The sequence below is a fragment of the Macaca mulatta genome, chromosome 8, assembly GCF_049350105.2.
Source record: "Macaca mulatta isolate MMU2019108-1 chromosome 8, T2T-MMU8v2.0, whole genome shotgun sequence".
NCBI classification, from domain to species: Eukaryota; Metazoa; Chordata; class Mammalia; order Primates; family Cercopithecidae; genus Macaca; species Macaca mulatta.
The window spans coordinates 123,219,979-123,241,152 of record NC_133413.1 but is presented as its reverse complement, the minus strand read 5'-3'; the positions used below and the strand labels follow the sequence as shown (position 1 = coordinate 123,241,152).

At 33.3% G+C, this 21,174-nt stretch overlaps 1 protein-coding gene across 1 annotated transcript in view; it reads left to right on the top strand.

The window, feature by feature from the left end:
* The window catches only part of CSMD3 (CUB and Sushi multiple domains 3), a 1,224,761-nt gene that overhangs the window by 542,285 nt on the left and 661,302 nt on the right, over positions 1 to 21,174 (top strand). The window contains exon 10 of the mRNA XM_015145899.3: positions 1,369 to 1,493. Coding sequence (XP_015001385.2) covers positions 1,369 to 1,493 — 125 coding nt within the window. The remainder of the gene's footprint in view (positions 1 to 1,368; positions 1,494 to 21,174) is intronic.

The window sequence follows — 21,174 nt, the reverse complement described above, 5'->3', positions numbered from 1 at the left end:
ATTAACTTCTAGAGATGCTGATCAGGTGTCGCATTGAGTGAGAGACGACATGTAGGACTTTTTATGCCATGTTAAGGGACTATTTAGTGATAAAAAGTATGGAACCCTGTCATTTGCAACAACATGGGTGGAACTGGAGATTATTAAGTGAATTAAGTGAGGCACAGAAAGACAAATAACACGTGTTCTCACTTATCTGAGGGATCTAAAAATCAAAACAAACTTATGGATATAGAGAGCATATCCATATATACATATACATATGGGTGCTAGGAGGGAGAGGGGTAAGGTTAATGGGTAAAAAAAGAAATAGAAAGAATGAAAAAGACCTACTGTTTGATAGCATAACAGGATAGCTATAGTCAATAATAACTTAATCATATAGTTAAAAATAACCAAAATAATGTAATCGTATTTTTTGTAACATGGTGAGACCCTGTCTCTACTAAAAATACAAAAAATTAGCCCGGCATGTTAGTGGGCACCTGTAGTCCCAGCTACTTGGGAGTCTGAGGCAGGAGAATGGTGTGAACTCAGGAGGTGGAACTTGCAGTAAGCTGAGATTGCGCCACTGCACTCCAGCATGGGTAACAGAGAGAGATTCTGTCTCAAAAAAAAAAAAAAAAAAAAAAAAGAAAGAAAAAGAATTAAATATTTTCATCTCCTTGTCTATTGCTTGCCCATACCTCAGTAGAATAATTGCTACAATGATTTAGGAGCTTAAGTTAAGCTGGAACATTAAGAGAGAGAAATAGTGTAAAGATAAAGAAGGTAGGAGGAAAGGAGCCTTCTCACCTAGATAAGAGGACCATTTTCTATCTTAATATTTTATCTTAGGTTAGCTTATAAGATGTCATCTAAATGCACCTACTATGTACCCACAAAAATTAAAATATTTTGTAGAAAAAACTCCACATGAAAAACAATCAGTATAATTTTGCATCTCTAAATACATTAAATGCATGTATATAGACACAAATGCATGTCTAAATGCATACATATGTAAAGACACATCTACAAACATACACATGTAAATACATGCCAGAAAAGCACTGTAATATGCTATGAACACAAGTACTGTACTGGAATTCAAGTCAGAATGGCGACATTTTGATTCACATTTACCACCTACTTAGCATGGTAAACTTAGTCAATTATTTGACCTTCGTTTCTACATCTGTTAACAAAACGATTACATTTGATGACAGCTTCACATTTCTACAAGTCATACTTTCACATTTTGTTTTCCAGAATATTTTTTGTCACTATAGTACATATTTGACCTATTGTATATTGCCAGTATAAGTGAAGCCTAGTTATTACCTTGCATCTTTCTTATCATATTTTTTCTCTTTTATTTAACTTTAGCCTTGGATCAACTGTGCAGTTCTCTTGCGATGAAGATTATGTCCTACAGGGTGCAAAGAGCATCACCTGTCAACGGATAGCTGAAGTTTTTGCTGCTTGGACTGATCACAGGCCTGTGTGTAAAGGTAACGTTTTATAATAATGCCCTCTGAACACATTTTAATAGTTTAACCTTTATTTCATTGGGTATAAGTTGCAAGTAAGTCTTTGAATTGTAATATAATCTTTAAGGAAAGATTGTGCTGATGTATTTGTTGATATTTATAGAAAATCTGCAAAATGTGAATCACTCTGTTAGGTTCCCAAGGAATTTCCAATCTAATAATCATACAACATAGACTGAAGCATAAAGTGTGTAATATAACACTCTGGAAATATTGTTGACATTTTTGAAAAATCACAATTACCCTGTCTGTAGAAGTATCGATACAGATATTTTAAAGCTGTAATTTCTCCTCCACTTGCATAGTTTGCCATTTGAATTGCTTATGTGTCCCTGTCTACAGTACTTGGTAGCAGTCAAGGTGGAGCACAGGTTCTACAGTTAGTTAATTTAATCTAGAACAAACCATTTAGTTCTCTGGCTTTATATAGCACATTACCAATAATTCCAAATAAGATATAAATATATATCTTATATTATATGCATGTGTGTATATATGTAAGATATACATATATGTAAGATATACATATATATATCTTGTCTTGAATTACTGGAGATATATATGTGTGTGTGTGCGCGTATGTGTGTACATATATATATATATAAAAATACCAATATGCATATATGTATGTGTGTGTGTGTATATATGTGTGTGTGTGTATGTGTGTATATATATATGTTAGGCAAAATATTGACTGGACAAAACTCATTAAGAACAATTTCAAATATAGAGGAAAATATTATGAAAGGCAAGTGTCATTTTGTACACCTACTTAGAAAATAAAGCAGGACACTAACACAACCAACTGGGATACCTTTTTTTTTTTAACATGGGAGTTCAAATGTATTAAAATCATCTGACTTTGTAGTTGAGTTTTAATAAGTAATTCACAGTGAAAAACACATGATTATATGTCAGTTTGACTACCCATAGTGTAAATATCATCATCTTTAGATACTAAAAAAACTAATACAGATATGCCAATATCATTAGACATAAGCATCAGGGTTTGCAAGAACCATATCATTGAGGTCAGTCTGATTTCAAATAGTTCCTGCCAGTAGAATTAAAATCTACACCTCAAATTTCAGTGTCTGTCACTGACTTCTGACAGAGTATAGAAAGAACTATTATCTCATTGAGATAAATCTTTAAAAATATGAATATATTATAATTAAATGATGTTATATCTATATTATTATACTCCTTTTTCACCTTCCGACTGTTTCTTTGCCATCTATTCCACTTGCTTACCTTTTTCTCTTCTTTAACTGCTTGTGACCACTTGTAGGAACAAACATACAAATTATTTAATTAATTAAACTGTTAATGGTCAATTTAACTGCTAATCATGAAAACTAATCTTTCCCCCCTTCTTTATCCTAGCTCCCACTGGCATCACCTTTCCTCAGATGAAATATTTCCACATAAATCAAATAAGGCTCCTTCTTTCTAAACTTTGTAAAACTGTGTTTGAAAATGAACACCTCATCATGTCATACTGGCATTTCTGATTGCTTGTTTGTTGTTCTGGTGGTTATCATTTGTAATAATCATGTTTCTGCATTTTTCAGTGTCTCTGTACTCAAATCCTCTCTAGCTGTTCTTCTCTTTAAATAGTATAGTTGTCAAATATATAAAGAAACTTGACCAGTTTACACCCAAGAAATACTGTCTATAAAATTCAAGTATTCCTGTGATACGAGAAAGGCACACTTTTTTATAGCTTAGAAAGAAGCATACAGTATCTCATATTTTCTTATAAAGTGAATAATGAATAATACATTTTGTAAGGGTTACTTTCATGAATGTCATGGCAATAAATAGAACAGTAAAATGTATAAGACTGATTTCTTGTGTCCTTCACTCTAGATGAAATTATAGCCATAAAGAGCAATATAGTGAACATTGTGGCTTCAAAATGATATGTTCCAAATATCCTACTTCAGTGTCACATAAATTAGATATGTGCATTTTTGTTAGCAAAAACGGATGAAAATAGATGACAGATTCAAGAAAAGGAGATTAATGTTAATGTAAGAACGAAATCTCACACCAGAAGTTATAGCCAGATCATGGAATTTAAGATCTACATAAAGTAAGATTGAGACTACAAAGCATCTTTTTTCATTCAAGACTCTCACTTTGATTAAAAAGATGAATCATACTTATGATTGTAAATTGTTCAAAAGCAAAAGTAAGGTGTTATATTACATTGTTATTTTTTATAAACCCCATGGCACAAAGAGCAGCTCTGTACTGACTTGAATTTCAAGAACTATTTGTTGAATATTAATATATGATTGGACTTTTTAGATTGCAAGATACATTATGATGTTATACATATAACATATATTCATATTTATTCAACAATTATTATATAGGAAGTATACAAAGCACATATTCAATATTCATGTGTTGATATTATTTCATTTAAATTTACATTTTTTTCTGCAGATATTAGACATAGATGCATTTGCTCATTGCATGCGAGGCACATATGTGTGTGGTTTACAAAGTCCATTTTGTTGCTAGAAATTACTGGCTGTGGTAGTGGAAACAGTAATGGAGGGAACATGCTGAAATAGTAATTGAAGTTTTAAAATGACTACTGTGAGTCTGAACAAAGAGTAGTTCTCATGTCTCATGGGTTCTTGGACAGAACAAATATGCTTTTTTCCAGACAACAGCATAAATTGCCGTATCAGTGCACTGCACCTTTGAGAGATTATTAATGTAGTTTCTGTCTGTGTATTGCATGGTTTAGCGATCAAGAAATGGTAATTTTTAAAGGGATTAAAAGTTCACACAGACAGCAAATTATGAATCAAAAGAGCAGTTTATAAATTAATATTAATTTTTTTACACAAACAGAGATGATTCTTATTCCATAGATGGGTTATGTATACAAAGTATTTGACAGTATAAAGTGGTGAAAACAATTATTCCTTTATTGGAAATGCAGTCGATATCTAAAAGCTGGAGCTTTTGCAAATAAGTAGCCTTATGTGTTGAAGATGTATAGAATGTTCATTTTAGACCTTCCTCATACGTAAAGAAACAGTATGTGGTTGGCATGGATAATTTTGATAATGTGGAAACATTTGAAATAGTTAATAATAATAGACTGAAGACAAAAAAGGCAAATTTTAATCTGTTTATTGCGATGGTACCGAGTAATCAAAGTCTGTTAAGTTACAAGGACACAAACCACACATGGGATTAATGAAATGGGTGATTAAGGGAGGATGAGAAAAGAAGATAATGAGATGGAAAAATACTAAAAAAACAACCATAAAAATCTTGACATCACCTTTTAATTTTTTTATTCAAAAATCATCAAATTGTTATTATTCATTTATTGTTGTACTGATCAATTTATTTTTATTCATTCAACAAACACTTATGAACACAAGTAGGTATTCTAGATTATATACCATATGTGATATAGAGTATACAATAATTTTTATCATTTTGTATTGATTTATAAGGCATAAACACAAAACTAGATAATATATAGTAGACTTTTGTTTACAAGTTAGTGCAATCCTCTGCAAATTCAGATGAGGAAGATTATATCCATGTTTGGAAATGGCCATTGAGATGGAGAAAATAATATGTGGACAGAACTTGGAAATTATTGTGGATATAGGCAGAGGAAGATGGATGTGAAAGTCATTTCAAATGTCAAGAATATATCATAGGCAAAATCACAGTGTGAACTGACACATCTGGGGAATCAGTTGGTCAGTTATATGAAAGGATGTAGAGTGAGATAAAATTTGAGAGGTTATGTTAGGTATCTCCTGGTTTGAAATATGTCTAGAAGCACTCCTAAACCTCCATTCCCATTGTCACTATTCTACAATTCCAGTACTATGACTATCACTTTTCTTTTCATTTAGAGTACAATTTATCCTACATGTTACTGACAGACTAATCCCATCAAAGTCTCACTTTATGAATGGAGTCCATGTGGTGGTGGTGGGTGTGGTGTTGCTACAGCAGTTGCTGATTGTTAACTCTTTTGATTTCCAAAATCACCCATAATTTGCCTTTATGCAACTTTGTTTTTTTTTTTTAACTCGTACCAAAAGTTTATCCCAATGTCTCAATAATAAACAGAATTACCACCTTGATATTCATATATGTCTAGCCTGTTCCTGAATGACCAAGCCAATCTCTCAAGGTCTTGTTCAGTTTTCACCTCCTCTAAAAATTCTTTCCTATTTCAATTTTCCCTTGTCTCCTCATCTTTAAAATTACTTGACAGTTTAAAATTAATTGACAGTTATCAATGTGGTCTACCCATCCATTACTGTTGATATAATAAAACAATCTAAATGAGGTTCAATTCCTTTCTTTATAAACAATGGAAAAAATGGGTGTACAGGTTATATGATAGACAAATACTGGTCAACCCTAAGAGCTGCAACCCTCACTAACTCATATTTATTAAAATACCGGGTTCTTAACTTTTTCAAAATTATTTTACATATGTTACAAGTTACCTCTTACATATTATTCCTCTTCTCAGTGTTTAGCTCGGTGACCCATTGCACCCATGGTTTTGTACATACAGTAGCTGCTAAAAAACATTTTAAGAAATATTATAGGAATATTTAATTAATTGTAACAAACAGTTTGAGAAGGTAGTAATAAGATCATCGCAACTAGAGAAAGTTACTCTAGTAGAAGGCTTCTTGTTATGCAAAAGTAATTAGAAAATTTTGCCCAAGAGCAAATCAGAACCTGCTGAAATTTATCAGCCAGAAATGCATATAGCAGGTGGTTTTCTGTGGTTGTTGTTGACGCCTTCTTAGTTTTGTGGAATAATCTTACAGATGAAATGATGCATAATAAGGATGATATTAGCAATTAATAGGGTGACATATGGTGAAGGAGACAGGCAAATGGTGTAGATATGGAAGTTTATCACACATTAATACTTCTTAGTGTTTTTTTTTTCTAAAAGCCATAGTTTGAGGCTTTATTAAACAATTTTGATTAGAAAATAAGCCTTACTAAGCTCTAACAATTAACAGGTTTTAATGATATCATTTATATGTTATTTAATGGAGATTAATAGTGATGCATTTATAGCAACTTAGTAGAAAATAGATCACTTAAAATTCAAAACTACCTGAAAAATTAGAAATTTTGCATTTAAAAGGTTCCCTTCCAACAATTGTTTAGAAATACATTCTACACATTTTGCCTAGCTCTCAGATTATTATAAAAATATGCATATAATGAACAAATTCTTGATTCAGTTTTGGTACACAGCAGGAAAATCTCCGCAGATGTCAAAAAGAGCTTTCACTTTCCAACTCAGCATTTTCTAAGAATATGACCTTGTTCATTTGCTTAATCTCTTTTGAACTTCAATTTACTTATTTGTAAGTTGATGAAGGATTATTTGTAAGTTGATGAGGGATTATATGGACTCCTTTCAGTTGTAAATTCTAAATATTCTGAAGTATATTTACTTCTTCTCTATTGAAACATGTTAAGGATATTTTTAGTTCAATATTCTTCTTTACCTTTGAATGCCAAGAATTTGTCTCAGTCCCTAAAACATACAAGCAATAATAATTTTAAAAATGTTTAATAAACTCTTGCTAACAAAATGTTGTTTTATTGCACTATGTTTCGGATATTCATTTTTTTTTAAGACAGGTTTCAAATTTGTTCAGTGCCAAAACGATGACTATTGATCATAAAATTGCTTCAAAGTAATTTAGATTCTGCAGATCTTTTATGCTTTATTTACCATTAAAATCTACCTTTGTTTAAAGGTTAAAGATTATTTGTCTTCATGCATTTTTATTATGAAATGCACCCTTGTAATAGTTGAGTTTAAACAATGTATCTTTAGAAAACTGAAGTTGATTATAATGTCATTCTTGACACTGCTATACACTAAGTTATTTTTGAGAGTTTTCAAATGGGAAATAAACATTTTAATTCTTAAAATAAATTAGTAACAATTCTAAATTTTGGAAGAGAAAAATAAAAAAGAAAACAACTCCTTAACTTTTTGCTAATATAGTTTTAAAAGCCTAAAACTTTGAAACTTAATGGGGATAAAATAGGCTACATCATGCCCAAACAACAAATAACCAAGGGAAAAAAAAAAAAAAACAAAAAACTGCAATAACCATATTAACAATGAATGCTTTCGTTAAACTAAAAAAACAAGGACTGAAAAAAATCTAAAATGTAATGTCTTAGTGCAAGGATGAACAAATGTAAATCAGCACAGGGATTGCAATTTTGGAGGAGAAGCTATCTATATAAAAGGAATTTTTGAAAAATTATTAAAATAAAATAACATTTTGTGTTCATAGTAAACTTATGAAATTTCTCAAAATTCCCCTGTGATGCAGAAAAATTAATTTCCTATATTTTCTGAAAAGATGTGCTACTAGAAAAAAGCATCTTGAAGATCTGTGATGACTTAGTAGCCTTTCCACTAATTCTGATCACATAAAATGTTGGAAAACTTAAATATACTAGAGTTAGGATTCCTTTATTTAGCTTCTCCACAGTAAAATCTCACTTTGTTTCAAAATAATAGCTCAGCTAGCTCTGGGAAGGAGGGTTTATAGATAACAGTGATCACACTGTAACCTTTAGAATGTCTGATGCTATGTATATGCACTCAAAATGTATAATTGTACTATGAAAAGTGAAAGAAACAATAGAAAATGGAAAAATGATGAAACCTAGAGACCAAAGAGGAGACAAAAGGCATAGGCAGAATATACACAGACATGATTGATGAGAAAGAGATAAATTTTTAGCCTTTAATTTGAATTTATTTGAAATTTTAAAAGTCACTGGTTTTATGCTTGATATGAACTGTCAGAATTTATGACATTTTGGCAGACCTTTCCTTGTATTAAGACATGAAGTATAGTATTCTGCTTAGTTTGTCTTATAGTAATTTTTGTGGAGCTAGGTAAATAGTGTAAAATCCCAAACAAATAGCAATGCCTGGCACATGGCAGATACTCACTAATACTTGAATGAATAAGTGTTTTGTTTACCACAATGCTAAACAAAATGTAAGAAGCACAGAACAGAACTGAACAAATTATGCCCTTAAGAAGTTTATGATCTCATTGAAAACACAGTACATTCAAAATAAAACAACCAGAGAACATCCCTAAAGCAACAGAGGCATGGTTGCACAGTCAATATTTGTCATAAAGATAATTCAAAACAAAGGAAAGACAGAAGACAGAAATGATAGTATTACCCTTTAGGAAATACATTTCATTGGACATGAAAATACCACTTAGTCATTTTATCTCCGAGTTTATTATTATTTATACTATTCTCTTATTTTGGAAATCATTCATTTGTTTAATAACATTTATATCTTGTGGTAATTATTAGGTAAGTGGAGGGAAAAGATGAATTTTTCCTCTCAAAGAGATCAATGGGCTACTCCAGTGGGGAAAACAGCAACGGGAAAGTATGCATTACTGTATATCACAATCACAATAAGAGCTACTGCAGAAAAATGAATACGGTGCATTCAGTACAAAGAAGATTAAGGAACCACTCTGCCTAGAAGAGTACACAATTTTTTATAGAAAAGGATAAGCAGGCATTCAAAAAGGACAGACAGAAAGACAGATACAGAGATTGAAAAATGTAAAACATTAAAGATAGAGAGAACTACATGTAAAGACTTAGGATGATGAAAGAAACTGTAGAGGGAGAGAGAGAAAGAAGGGGAGAGAGAGAGGGAAAAAAAGGAGAGAGAGAAGGGGGTGAGTGAAATGTGGAGGAGCATAAACTTATTGAGGATGGGAAAAATCTCTACCTGCAATGAATTTACTCTCAAGGGTGGGGGCCAAAAGTTTTAAAAGTAAATATATAATTACAATACTTTCTTGTATATTATGTGCTAAGAGCTATATAAAAAATGCTCCTCTAAGCCTCCCGGCACATACCTGTTCCTTTCTGTGGACTGTAAGGAACCAGGTTCACACAGCAGAAGGTTTGCAGTGGGCAAGTGGGAATTACCACTTGAGCTCCACCTCCTGTCACATGAGCAGCGGCATTAGATTCTCATAGGAGCATGAACCCTATTGTGAACTGTGCATGTGAGGGATCTAGGTTGCCTGCTCCTTATGAGAATCTAATGATAAATATAATGTGCTTGAATCATCCTGGAACCATACCACTCCTCCCCCAAGTCCATGGAAGAACTGTCTTCCACCAAATCAGTCCCTGGCACCTAAAATATTGGGGACCACTGCTCTAGGGTAATAAAGATCGTTAAGGAAGGTGTCCACAGGAAAAAGTACCTGAGTTGAACCCTGAAGATTCAGTAAACAGGGCTAATGATGAGAACAATGGTGGATGTGCAGATTACACCAGATTGAGGGAGCCCCTTAGGCAAAGGCTTAAAATACCAGGGACCATTATATTTTAGAAAATGGAGTATGAACATTTTTTTTCCCATACACCTGTTGGCCTTTTGTATGTCTTCCTTTGAGAAATATCTACTCAACCATTTGTCCATTCTTAATTGAGTTGTTTTCTTGCCATTAAATTGTTCTAATTCCTCCTATATTTTGGATATAAGGCCCTTATCAGGTATATGGCTTACAAATAATTTCTCCCACTTCATATGTTGTCTCTTCACCCTGTTGATTGCTTCCTTTGCCGTACAGGAGCTCTTTAGTTTGATGCAATGCCTTTTGTCTATTTTTGCATTTGTTGCCTATGCTTTTGGGGTCATATACAGGGAATCGCTGCCACACTAATGTCAAGAAGCCTTTTCCCTATGTTTTTTTTCTAATAGTTTTACACTTTCAGGTCTTTATTTAACTATTTAATCCATTTGAAATTCATTCTTGTATAAGATATGAAATAAAGGTCCAATTTTCTTCTTCTACATGTGGGTATGCAGTTTTCCCAGTACCATTAATTGACACGATATGACCTCATATCTGTTAGGTTGCCTATTATCAAAAATATAAGAGATAAGTATCGGTGAGGATATGGAGAAAAGAGAATCTGTATATACTGTTAGTAAGAATGTAAATTAGTACAGCCGTTATGAAAAATAGTATGCAGATTCCTGAAAAAATTAAAAATAGAACTACCATATGATCCAGCAATCCCGCTACTAGATATTTATCCAAAAAAAAAAAAATGAAAGCAGTATGTCCAAGACATATCTAGATTCCCATATTCATTGCTGCATTATTCATATAGCCAAGATATGTAATCAACCTAAGTGTCCATCAATGGATGACCGAATGAAGAATCATCCATTGTTTTATATATAATGGACATATGTTATGAGATATATATATTAAAAAAACTCCTTGATTTTAAAAAAATCAAATAATTGAAATAAGCCACTAAAGCAAATATTGCATATTAGATTATCAGATAATAACATACGACAGGAAAGGGAGGTATAAAAGCAATGAATATGCTGAAATGTTGATACTTTTGACAAACGTGAAAAAAATTCGTGCTTCGTAAAGGCATGTTTGGTTATTTAATTTTCTTCTTATAATGTTATATCTAATGGATATATCTTATATTTATTTTATATATAGAGGATATATGTTATATTATATAACATATATAATATGTAACATAATTATATTATATATAACAATTAACTAAATATATTATAAACATAATATATAATTATATACATAAGATATAATATATACATATCAATTAATTAAATATATATTACACATTACATATATACATTACACATAAACACACACACACACACACATATATATATCACAATGGAATATTATTCAGCCCTAAAAAAGAAGGAAATGTTATATGTGACAACATAGATGAACCCGGAGGACAGTCTGCTAAGTGAAATAAGCCAGGCACACAAAGACAAATATTATATGATCTCACATGTGGGATCTGAAAAAGTTGAGCCTGATGACTATAGCTAGTAATAATATACTGCATGCTTGACAATTACTAAGAGAGTAGATTTTAAATGTTTTCACCACACAAAAGTATGTGAGTTGATGGGTATATTAATTAGCTGGATTTGATTTTTCACAAGTAGACAAATATCAAAATATCATATATACATTTTTTATTTGTCGATTATATCTTAATAAGGCTGGAGACATTTTAAAGTAAATGAATGAAAAAAAATAAAATATAAAAGAAAGAAGATGGAATATGGTTTGAGAGAGACAAGACTACGAATTGTATCCAGTTTGAAGACTAGTTCAGTAATTTAGGTAAAAAGCAATATGACTTTAAGTGAATGATAAGAAAATATAGAGAAGGGTTGGAACAGAAGTGAATTGAGGGAACAACAATATTAGGGATAGGAGGATGAAGTTGAGCCTGTGAAAGACTAAAATAGGAGCAGCTAGAAGCAAAGATTGATAACCAGAGAGAATGGTGTCATGATACCACAGCAAGGAGACATTTTATAAATCAGATGTGATCAACATTGTGAAATGCTGCAAAATGGTCAGGAAAATAAGAATTCATTCAGTTCAACCACCAAGAGGCCACCAGTGACCTGGGTAAAATCATTTTCACTGAAATTAGTGATGTATAAGCCACATGGCTAATAATTGAGGAATAATGAGGTGAAAAAACAGGCTTTACATGAAAAGTGGAAGCTTGCCTCTGGAGCAAAGGCAAGAGCTAGGTTTGTAGACAGAAAAGGACATGCAATGTGTAAAGATTGTTTTTAAGATGTGAGAGGCTTAAGTAATGAAGACAAAGATACAGTGCTTGAAAGAGGTTGAAAATACAGGTGAGATCTGAGCCAATTGTAACATTACAGTCCTAGGAGATTAAGAATCTGAGATTCAGAATAGAAGGGATGGCATTGCCCTTGGATAAAAATTGACACCTACTCTCCCTTGAGGTGAAAGACCTGAGGAAGGAACTGATGAAGCTATGATGTTTTTGTAGGGGGAAATGGAAGAAGGCATCATTCTCAAATGGCAGAACCCTCTACCCCTATTTTTTTCTGTAAAGTAGGTACGGTTATCTGAGGAAGGAGGAAACCCAGCAGTTCTGTGATGAAATTGGATGAAACTGAACTTTTTATGAATAGGGACGTGGGGGAGGTCACCAAGCAGCCACTGAGAAACAGGATCTTTTCCTGAGGGTTTCATTTAGCTCAGTGATCTCCATCCCTGGCTGCACATTAAAATCACCTGGAGAACTTTTAAAAGAAAAATCCTTGCTTAACTCCCATCCTAGGTTAATTAAATCAAAGTCTCTAGAGGATAATTCAGTTAATATATTTCTCTCTGTGATAAATTGATCAATTTAATTGCAATGAGGATTCAGAAAACAACTTAAAATGACACTCTGTTTTCTTAGGGAGTCTCTCCCTTATTCGTGAACCGTAATGTACTCACTGGCAGGCTGATTGGGACATTTAATTACACATATCATATCCCTGTTCTACAGAGTGGCAAAGTGGAAGTTTGATGCATTGAGGTCACCGAACTGAAGCAGCAGCTCACCATTTCCTCTTCTAACCAGATTTATCCAGATACCGAAAGTAATATAAATTTGCATGTTAAATTTCAAAGATGAACTCATTTTCATACTTATCATGTATTACCAGCTGGAAATGGCACCAATTTACTTTTGAGATAAGTGTTTCTCGGGAAGAAATGAAATGAGGTCAGAACTAAATGAGATGCACTTCATTTGCACTCCCGCTGTCCCTTTTAGCCATCTTTAGCTTATTTATTCCAAGGAAATAAGACACGACAAATGTAGGTTTGTGGCATCGAAATAATTTTGAGAAGAAAATTAAATAACCAAATATGCCTTTATGAGGCATGAATTTTTTTTCAAGTTTGTCAAAATTATCAACATTTCAACATATTCATTGCTTTTATACATCCCTTTCCTGTTGTATGTTATTATCTATTGATAATCTAACTTATGCAATATTTGCTTTAGTGGCTTATTTCAATTATTTGATTTTTTTTTTAAAGTATGTGTTTAAAATTTTACACTTCTGTTACATTGTTAAGGCTAATATTTATGACAGATTTTTTTAAGTGTTACTTTACTAAAACTTTTTTTTTTTTAGTTTTGGGGCAAGGAAAAAGGAGACATCTTAGATGATTTCTTGTGTTTTTCATCTAAAAAAATGATGCTCTGAACCAATTTGGAGTTAATAAAAGTTTATGTTTATGTGCTTGACTTTGGGTAAACTTTTATTTCAATGTTTGAGTGATAAATATTCGTATTTAGTAGGATTTACAAGTATATATTTATTCTGAAAATAAACACTTTGGATGTTATAATATTGTTACTTTAAATAACCATTAATATGTCTCACATCTCCTAGATATTTCTACTAAATTCTAAGGGAAAAAAAAAGAAAACAAAACCTTTAGATATTTTAAAAAAAGCAAAAATGACTTTCCATTAAGACGATAGAAATGACTTCTAAAAATCTTCTCATTTACCTTTGTTTGTATTTACTTTGTTGTCTTCTAGCTGAAGTTTCTTTCTAAATTATGAAAGGAGGACACAGGTTATTTTTCCTGCCTGTTTAAGAGTGTTTTAAAAAGAACAATGAAACATTATAGAGACCATGTTGAGAAAAACTTTTGTGAAGTCTTCATTAAACGACTCCAATTTTCTTCATTTTCATGACCATAAAAATATTTATTAATTACACATAGTAGCATTTATTCTGGGCTATGAATACCAAAGGACACATTTGACTTTTCAAAAAATGTACCCTTTTTATTATTTCATATCACAGGAAGTAATAACAATACTGGCTATTGCGAACCTATTTTTTCCTCATTAAGGCAAAATTGCCTGGTGAAGTTAAAACCTGGGAGGAATGTGATCAGCTTATTTTAGAATTATAATAACTAAGGAAGAAAATAGTGAACATTGCCAGAGAGTGTATTTAGAATTTTAAGAGGGCAGTTTCAAACAAATTATAGAACAGATATTGAATTGCAGCTAAAAAGTTATAAAGATATAGGCCACTCTTACTTTCCAGTGTTAAAGACTAGAGTCTAAAGAACTTATGTAAAGAAAGACTTTGAAGGAAACTGAAGTTGTAATATAGAGACTTAACTGAGGGTCTATGATTTTAAAGACATGTATGTATACACATATGACCCAGATTGAATATTAAATACAGGATATACCCTTCTAAGAACATTGTCAGGCTGTCTAAAGCCTAGAAGATTTAGAAATATGAAATATGTTAAACTAGTATTTCCTAAAGTTTTATTTGAATATTAATACTGAATAAATTTGGTAGAAAAGGTATTCAATGGTAGTCAGACAAATAGATGATTTGCTGTATTACTTTACCTACAGAACTGGGCAGAATCTCTAATATTATCATGGTTTTTGTTTGTCATGAAAAGTAGAAATGTCGTATGTATCACAGCTCCCAGAAGAATCTCATCTAGCTGAAAATTTTGAATGATGCTGGTGTGGGCTGTGTTATTTCAATAATCATCTAACTATTCTCATCTCCAGTTCATTTCTTCTCACATTTGATTTATATATCACTACTATCATAGAATACGCTTACTAAAACATTACTTTTCTATTCCCCAGATAATTCATTGCTATATCATTCAAGTCAAAAATTGTTAACCTGGCATTTTGGAGCCTCTAAAAATTGACTCTGAACTTCTTTTATAACTTTGTTTCTTCTTAGTTCCAATCATAAACACTGTTCTAAATAGGTAGATATGACCATGCCTAATATTTCCTCCCAACATGTCCCTTTAGTGAAAAGAAGCTCAGACTTAACAGGACCTGAGTTCAGTCTCCTTTATTGTGTTTATTTATAATATATATTACAATTTTCTTTAATTTCTTTTCTGTAGTAGTAACTGTACTGACTACAAATAATTAATGCTATAATTTTATAGACGAGAAAACACATCAAGTAAACTGCCCAAGAGAACACAGCTTTTATATGTACTGGAAGTGGGATTCAACCCAAAATGTGTGTGATTTCCTGGTCTATGTTATTTTCACGATACCATACTGAATTAAAGAGCACAAAACACTGAAGAGTGCAGTATGTGCAAACTATGAATGTGATGAATTTCAGTTCAACTTTTCAAAAGTTCATGTGAAGTTTATGGCTCTTATAAAATTACTTGGAAATAAGACTGTCAGTCCCAGCATACATAAGATGTTTGGCCTCCTTAGATAGGGACTGTTCTTTTCTGTGCCACCTAAACCCTGACTCAGCAGTACTTACAGATTTTGTCTAAAGAATTTTCCTGAATTAACTTTTCCCTTTTCTGATTTGTCTCCCCTGAGTCATTCCTTTGAAATGTTCTTTCTTCCTTCCTTTTAAAAAACAATTGTTTCTCCCCAAATTTAAAAATAACTCTTTGGTAGGCAAGTATTCACAGTTTCATCTTTTGTTTCTTTATGGTCAAATATTGTGATAAACTTTGACATACTTCATCGTAATTCAGCAATGTACCCTAGACGGTTTGAGGTTACAATTCATTCACACATTAACTAGCTTTGAAAAAGGCAGTTTTACATCTGACTGTTCAAACCCTATGGTTTTAATATGGAAGATTAAAGACAAAGAAAAAGATTGCTCAGTGAAAGAAAAATTTGAATGTAGGGGATGAGGAGCAGAGGAAAACTTTTTTAAGTTAGTGGAATATTGAGAAATAGGGAAAGAGGCTGAAACCTTGGGAGATGACAGCTAGTGAAGAATCCTTAGGTGAGGTGAAAAAAAGATTTATGAGAAGAGGAAGATCTAATATTTAATCTTAAACTGTGTGGCTGCCATGTAAATTTCCTACCTTATTGCACTGGCCCAAACCTTAAGTGGTACTTATTCCTAGTAGTTGACAGTGGCTAGAAGAAAAACAGGTAAGAAATACAAAGGGCAGTTGTCTCCTTTTCCAATTGTTAGAGAGGTTTTATTTGTTTGGTTGGTTGCTTGCTTGCTTTTTTGAAGAAGTTGAGGGTTCTCAGCTTTTACAGAGGTTTAATTTCATGAAAACATGAAAAGTTGTACAGGTTGATTTTTGGGCAAAGTTTTTTTTTTTTTTTTTAAATACTATAAGATCTAGGGTACATGTGCATAATGTGCAGGTTTGTTACATATGTATACTTGTGCCATGTTGGTGTGCTGCACCCATCAACTCGTCAGCACCCATCAACTCATCATTTACATCAGGTATAACTCCCAATGCAATCCCTCCCCACTCCCCCCTCCCCGTGATAGGCCCCGGTGTGTGATGTTCCCCTTCCCGAGTCCAAGTGATCTCATTGTTCAGTTCCCACCTATGAGTGAGAACATGCGGTGTTTGGTTTTCTGTTCTTGCGGTAGTTTGCTGAGAATGATGGTTTCCATGTCCCTACAAAGGACACAAACTCATCCTTTTTGATGGCTGCATAGTATTCCATGGTGTATATGTGCCACATTTTCTTAATCCAGTCTGTCACTGATGGACATTTGGGTTGATTCCAAGTCTTTGCTATTGTGAATAGTGCTGCAATAAACATATGTGTGCATGTGTCTTTATAGCAGCATGATTTATAATCCTTTGGGTATATACCCAGTAATGGGATGGCTGGGTCATATGGTACTTCTAGTTCTAGATCCTTGAGGAATCGCCATACTGTTTTCCATAATGGTTGAACTAGTTTACAATCCCACCAACAGTGTAAAAGTGTTCCTATTTCTCCACATCCTCTCCAGCACCTGTTGTTTCCTGACTTTTTAATGATTGCCATTCTAACTGGTGTGAGATGGTATCTCATTGTGGTTTTGATTTGCATTTCTCTGATGGCCAGTGATGATGAGCATTTTTTCTTGTTTCTGTTGGCTGTATGAATGTCTTCTTTTGAGAAATGTCTATTCATATCCTTTGCCCACTTTTGGATGGGGTTGTTTGTTTTTTTCTTGTAAATTTGTTTGAGTTCTTTGTAGGTTCTGGATATTAGCCCTTTGTCAGATGAGTAGATTGCAAAAATTTTCTCCCATTCTGTAGGTTGCCTGTTCACTCTGATGGTAGTTTCCTTTGCTGTGCAGAAGCTCTTTAGTTTAATTAGATCCCATTTGTCAATTTTGGCTTTTGTTGCCGTTGCTTTTGGTGTTTTAGACATGAAGTCCTGGGCAAAGTTTTTGATGCACTGCCTGATAGGGATTCTAGTGACGTAAGCAGTGGTCATTCTGATGTAAACAGTAGTCATTCTGTTTTGGCCTTGTGAACTCCATGAATACTTCATAGGATTGTTAGAGGATTGTCACACTTTCACAGATGCTAGCAGAAGTCCAAAGACTCATAGGTCAGAGACGAAGGATAGTTTACTACTCACAACAAAAGCAGTAGCCAGAATATCAGCACTGGTGCCACTTTGCTGAGCCCCAGTTCCCAAAGAGGTACATGAATAGGATCAGGTGTCAGTTTCTCACATACAGTAAGTTGCATTATAGGAAAGAAACCTCGGCCATAAAGAGTTCAAATCTTTTATAATTGGTTTTAAGCATTGCCCACATCTTTGCTCTGGAGGGAGATACTATTTCCATCTTCCAAAACTGTAAAATAAATTTGTGTTTTGCTTTGGAAAGAACAACTGTCCCTGAATTCCAGTGCTGTCTGACATATGAACAACCTTAAAAAGATATTCCAGAACAAAAGCAGTCAATGTCTTTGCTTGAAAGATGTGCACAACCACAAGAGACACATGGAGGGTTGCCTCCTAAAAATATGCACCGCTTACGTCCATAATATATTGACTTTTGGTATATATGTATATTTCCACATAGCAAGTGTTTAATAAAAATCTGTTTGTCTAATAAATTGATTTGTGACCAGTTAAACAAAATGAACATAAGGCCGACTATGTTAAGAACTATGGTAGAGGTAATTGAACTAAAATGTTATTCACACTGTAGCCTTTCCCAAAACATCATAAGCTAAGGGCACTATCTACCATATGTCCTTATTTTGTTATTTCTCATCAGTCTAAACTTTCTGATGCATTTTCTTATGAGAATTCCCCTTAGTCACATACTTTGATTAATCTGAATGCCAGAAGCTGGAACCAAATCCATTCCATTTTTATCATACAACATTTAATTAAGATCATTATCAACAGGAATCCTAACTGCAGAATGAGGCCAATCTCCAGGCACCCAGACTCAACTTGCAGAACAAATTACATCAACACCAGTGTCTACTATAGAGAGGCAGGTGGCTTTTTCCTTTAGTTTTTATGTTGATCTTTGCACTTGTCCCAAATCTTTAATCTAGATACTTTAGGATGCATTAACAATTGCCTTGACTCACAAGATGAAAATCTAGGGAAATTCTATCATCTGTAACAACCCTGGCCAGTAAGTTGAGGCTGACCTTAAGGTCAGAACTGAGGTGGCATCAGTGCCTTCCAGAACTGAGGTGGCATCATTGATCACTTCAGCTAATAAATCAGAGACTAATTTTATAACACCTTTTCTAATCCAATGACTCTGATTATCATAGGATAACCACCTTCAGGGTTCTCATAAATAATGAATCAGCTTTCCTCCCAGTAGCTCTCCTAAGTAAGCATAGTAGCCTCATATTGGCAAGATCTCTATAGTCATCTAAAAGCTTTATGACCTGTAGGTATTGTTATCTTAAACCTTTTTTCAAATGTATTTATTTATTTTAAATTGACAGACAAAATTGTATGTATCTGTCATGTACAAGATGATGTTTTAAAGTAAGTATACACTGTGGAATAGTTAAATCTAGCTATTTATAAAATGTATTATCTAACATTATTTTGTGGTAAGAACGTTTAACATTCACTGTCTTAGTATTTTCCAAGAATACCATGTATCATCATTAACCATAGTCACCATGCTGTACAGTAGATCTTGAATGTCTCTTATTAATACATCTAAGGTGAATGTCACCATATTTTGGGAAGACAGCCTAGTTAATATCTATTTTACACATAAGGGCAGTTCCCAGGTAAACATCATGTCCCGGGGTGGGGGGGGAAACTTTGTTTAAATTTTATGGACCCCTATTCTTAAGGATCTACATCAGCCAGGATACTGAAGTTGACAGTGCCTTCAAAGTGCCTCCTAAATGGCTAGAAAACTGTGAGTTTCCCAGGTCAGTTTTAATGATTGAATCTGGTCTTTGTTTCAGAAGCGACTCCTATTTGTACATCCTATTTGTACATCCAACCAGGAAGTTGGCATTTGTTTACCTTATGGAATGACAGAGTGACAGCTTTAGGAATAGAGGTAGAAAAAATATCTAGAGGTGTGAAGAAGTGTTTTACTTTGGAAGTGTAGAAGTTTGAGGAATTTCCTACTGTTTCCCATAAGCTTATTGGTAAGAATAAGGACAACTGTGCTCAAATCAGTCAGAGACATCCAGCAGGTGATGAGAGATCTATCAATAAGTTAAATTTATGGTGTTTGCAAAAGTTTAGGAATCCCACACTGGAGTTTTTTCCTTCTTGAAAAAAAAAAAAAAAAGGCTCCAGGGGTAATTCTAAAAACAAAAATTATTAACTTTTCTCCCTTCCCCATACTTCTTGAGGTCTTAAGGTAACCTCCTCTCCCCCTGTGCCAGGGTTGGTGCTCCCCCTTCACCACCATGAAATTAGTGTGTCCCATTCTAATAGTAATAATTCCACCTTGTCTCCAGTTATCTTACACTCTCGTCGGGACATTTTATTCAAATGTTTTAGAGAACAAGGGACTTTGTGTAAAACTTAAAATGACTTATTATGTCCTTTAGCCCATGTTAGACGCTATAAAGGGGTTCTGGAATCTCAACCATATGATAATTATGTTTAGAATCTAGCAATATTTCAGTCCAACAACAATAACAAAAATATTAGATCACTAAAGAAGAATTAAATTTGAATCCCTTTGGCCTTTTTTTTAATATTAGAAAATGCTTTATTTCTAGTTTCTCATGGGAGATTGTTCAGTGAAATCTTCCAAAAAGGGCCAAAGCACCATTGTAGCAGCCTGGACCCACTGACAAAATTATAAAGTCTTTTAACGTTGTATTTAAATGGACCTGTGATTGCCATAATACACTGCAGAAGAGTTTGAGTCATAAGATGGTCCTGCAATTGTCATTTTTCCTTATCAAGTATTAGTCTCGCTGTCCCTTGTATCTGAAGCGAAAGTCAAAATTCTCACTATTTGCCTGGCTTCTTACCATAATTTTTCTTTATGAAATATATTTCTTATATTCTTAGTGTATGTAACCATCTCCATAACTTGTCTGAAACCAAGTAGAAACTTCTGCCACCTCTCTCCAGTAAAAATGTTAGTACTGGTTATTACTATGGTCTGCACCTGAGACTAACTGCCAGATTGTTGAGAAATATCCCTATTTAAGGAGAATTAATGTACCTGTTAGGATGGCTATCTGTGATTCTACCTTATAATACTCAGCCAGCAAGCTCTCCTTAATGTCTCCTCATTAACAGCAATGAAGTGGAGGAACATTTATTTCCTGGTTGACCATTAAATTTGGTCCATGTATTTGCCACTGATTTCCAGAGACATTTCTAAAATCCCATTAGTTGGCCTGTGAGACCCTCATTCTCCTTTTAGAGAGCTTTTTCTCTGTCAGCATCTGATCTTCAT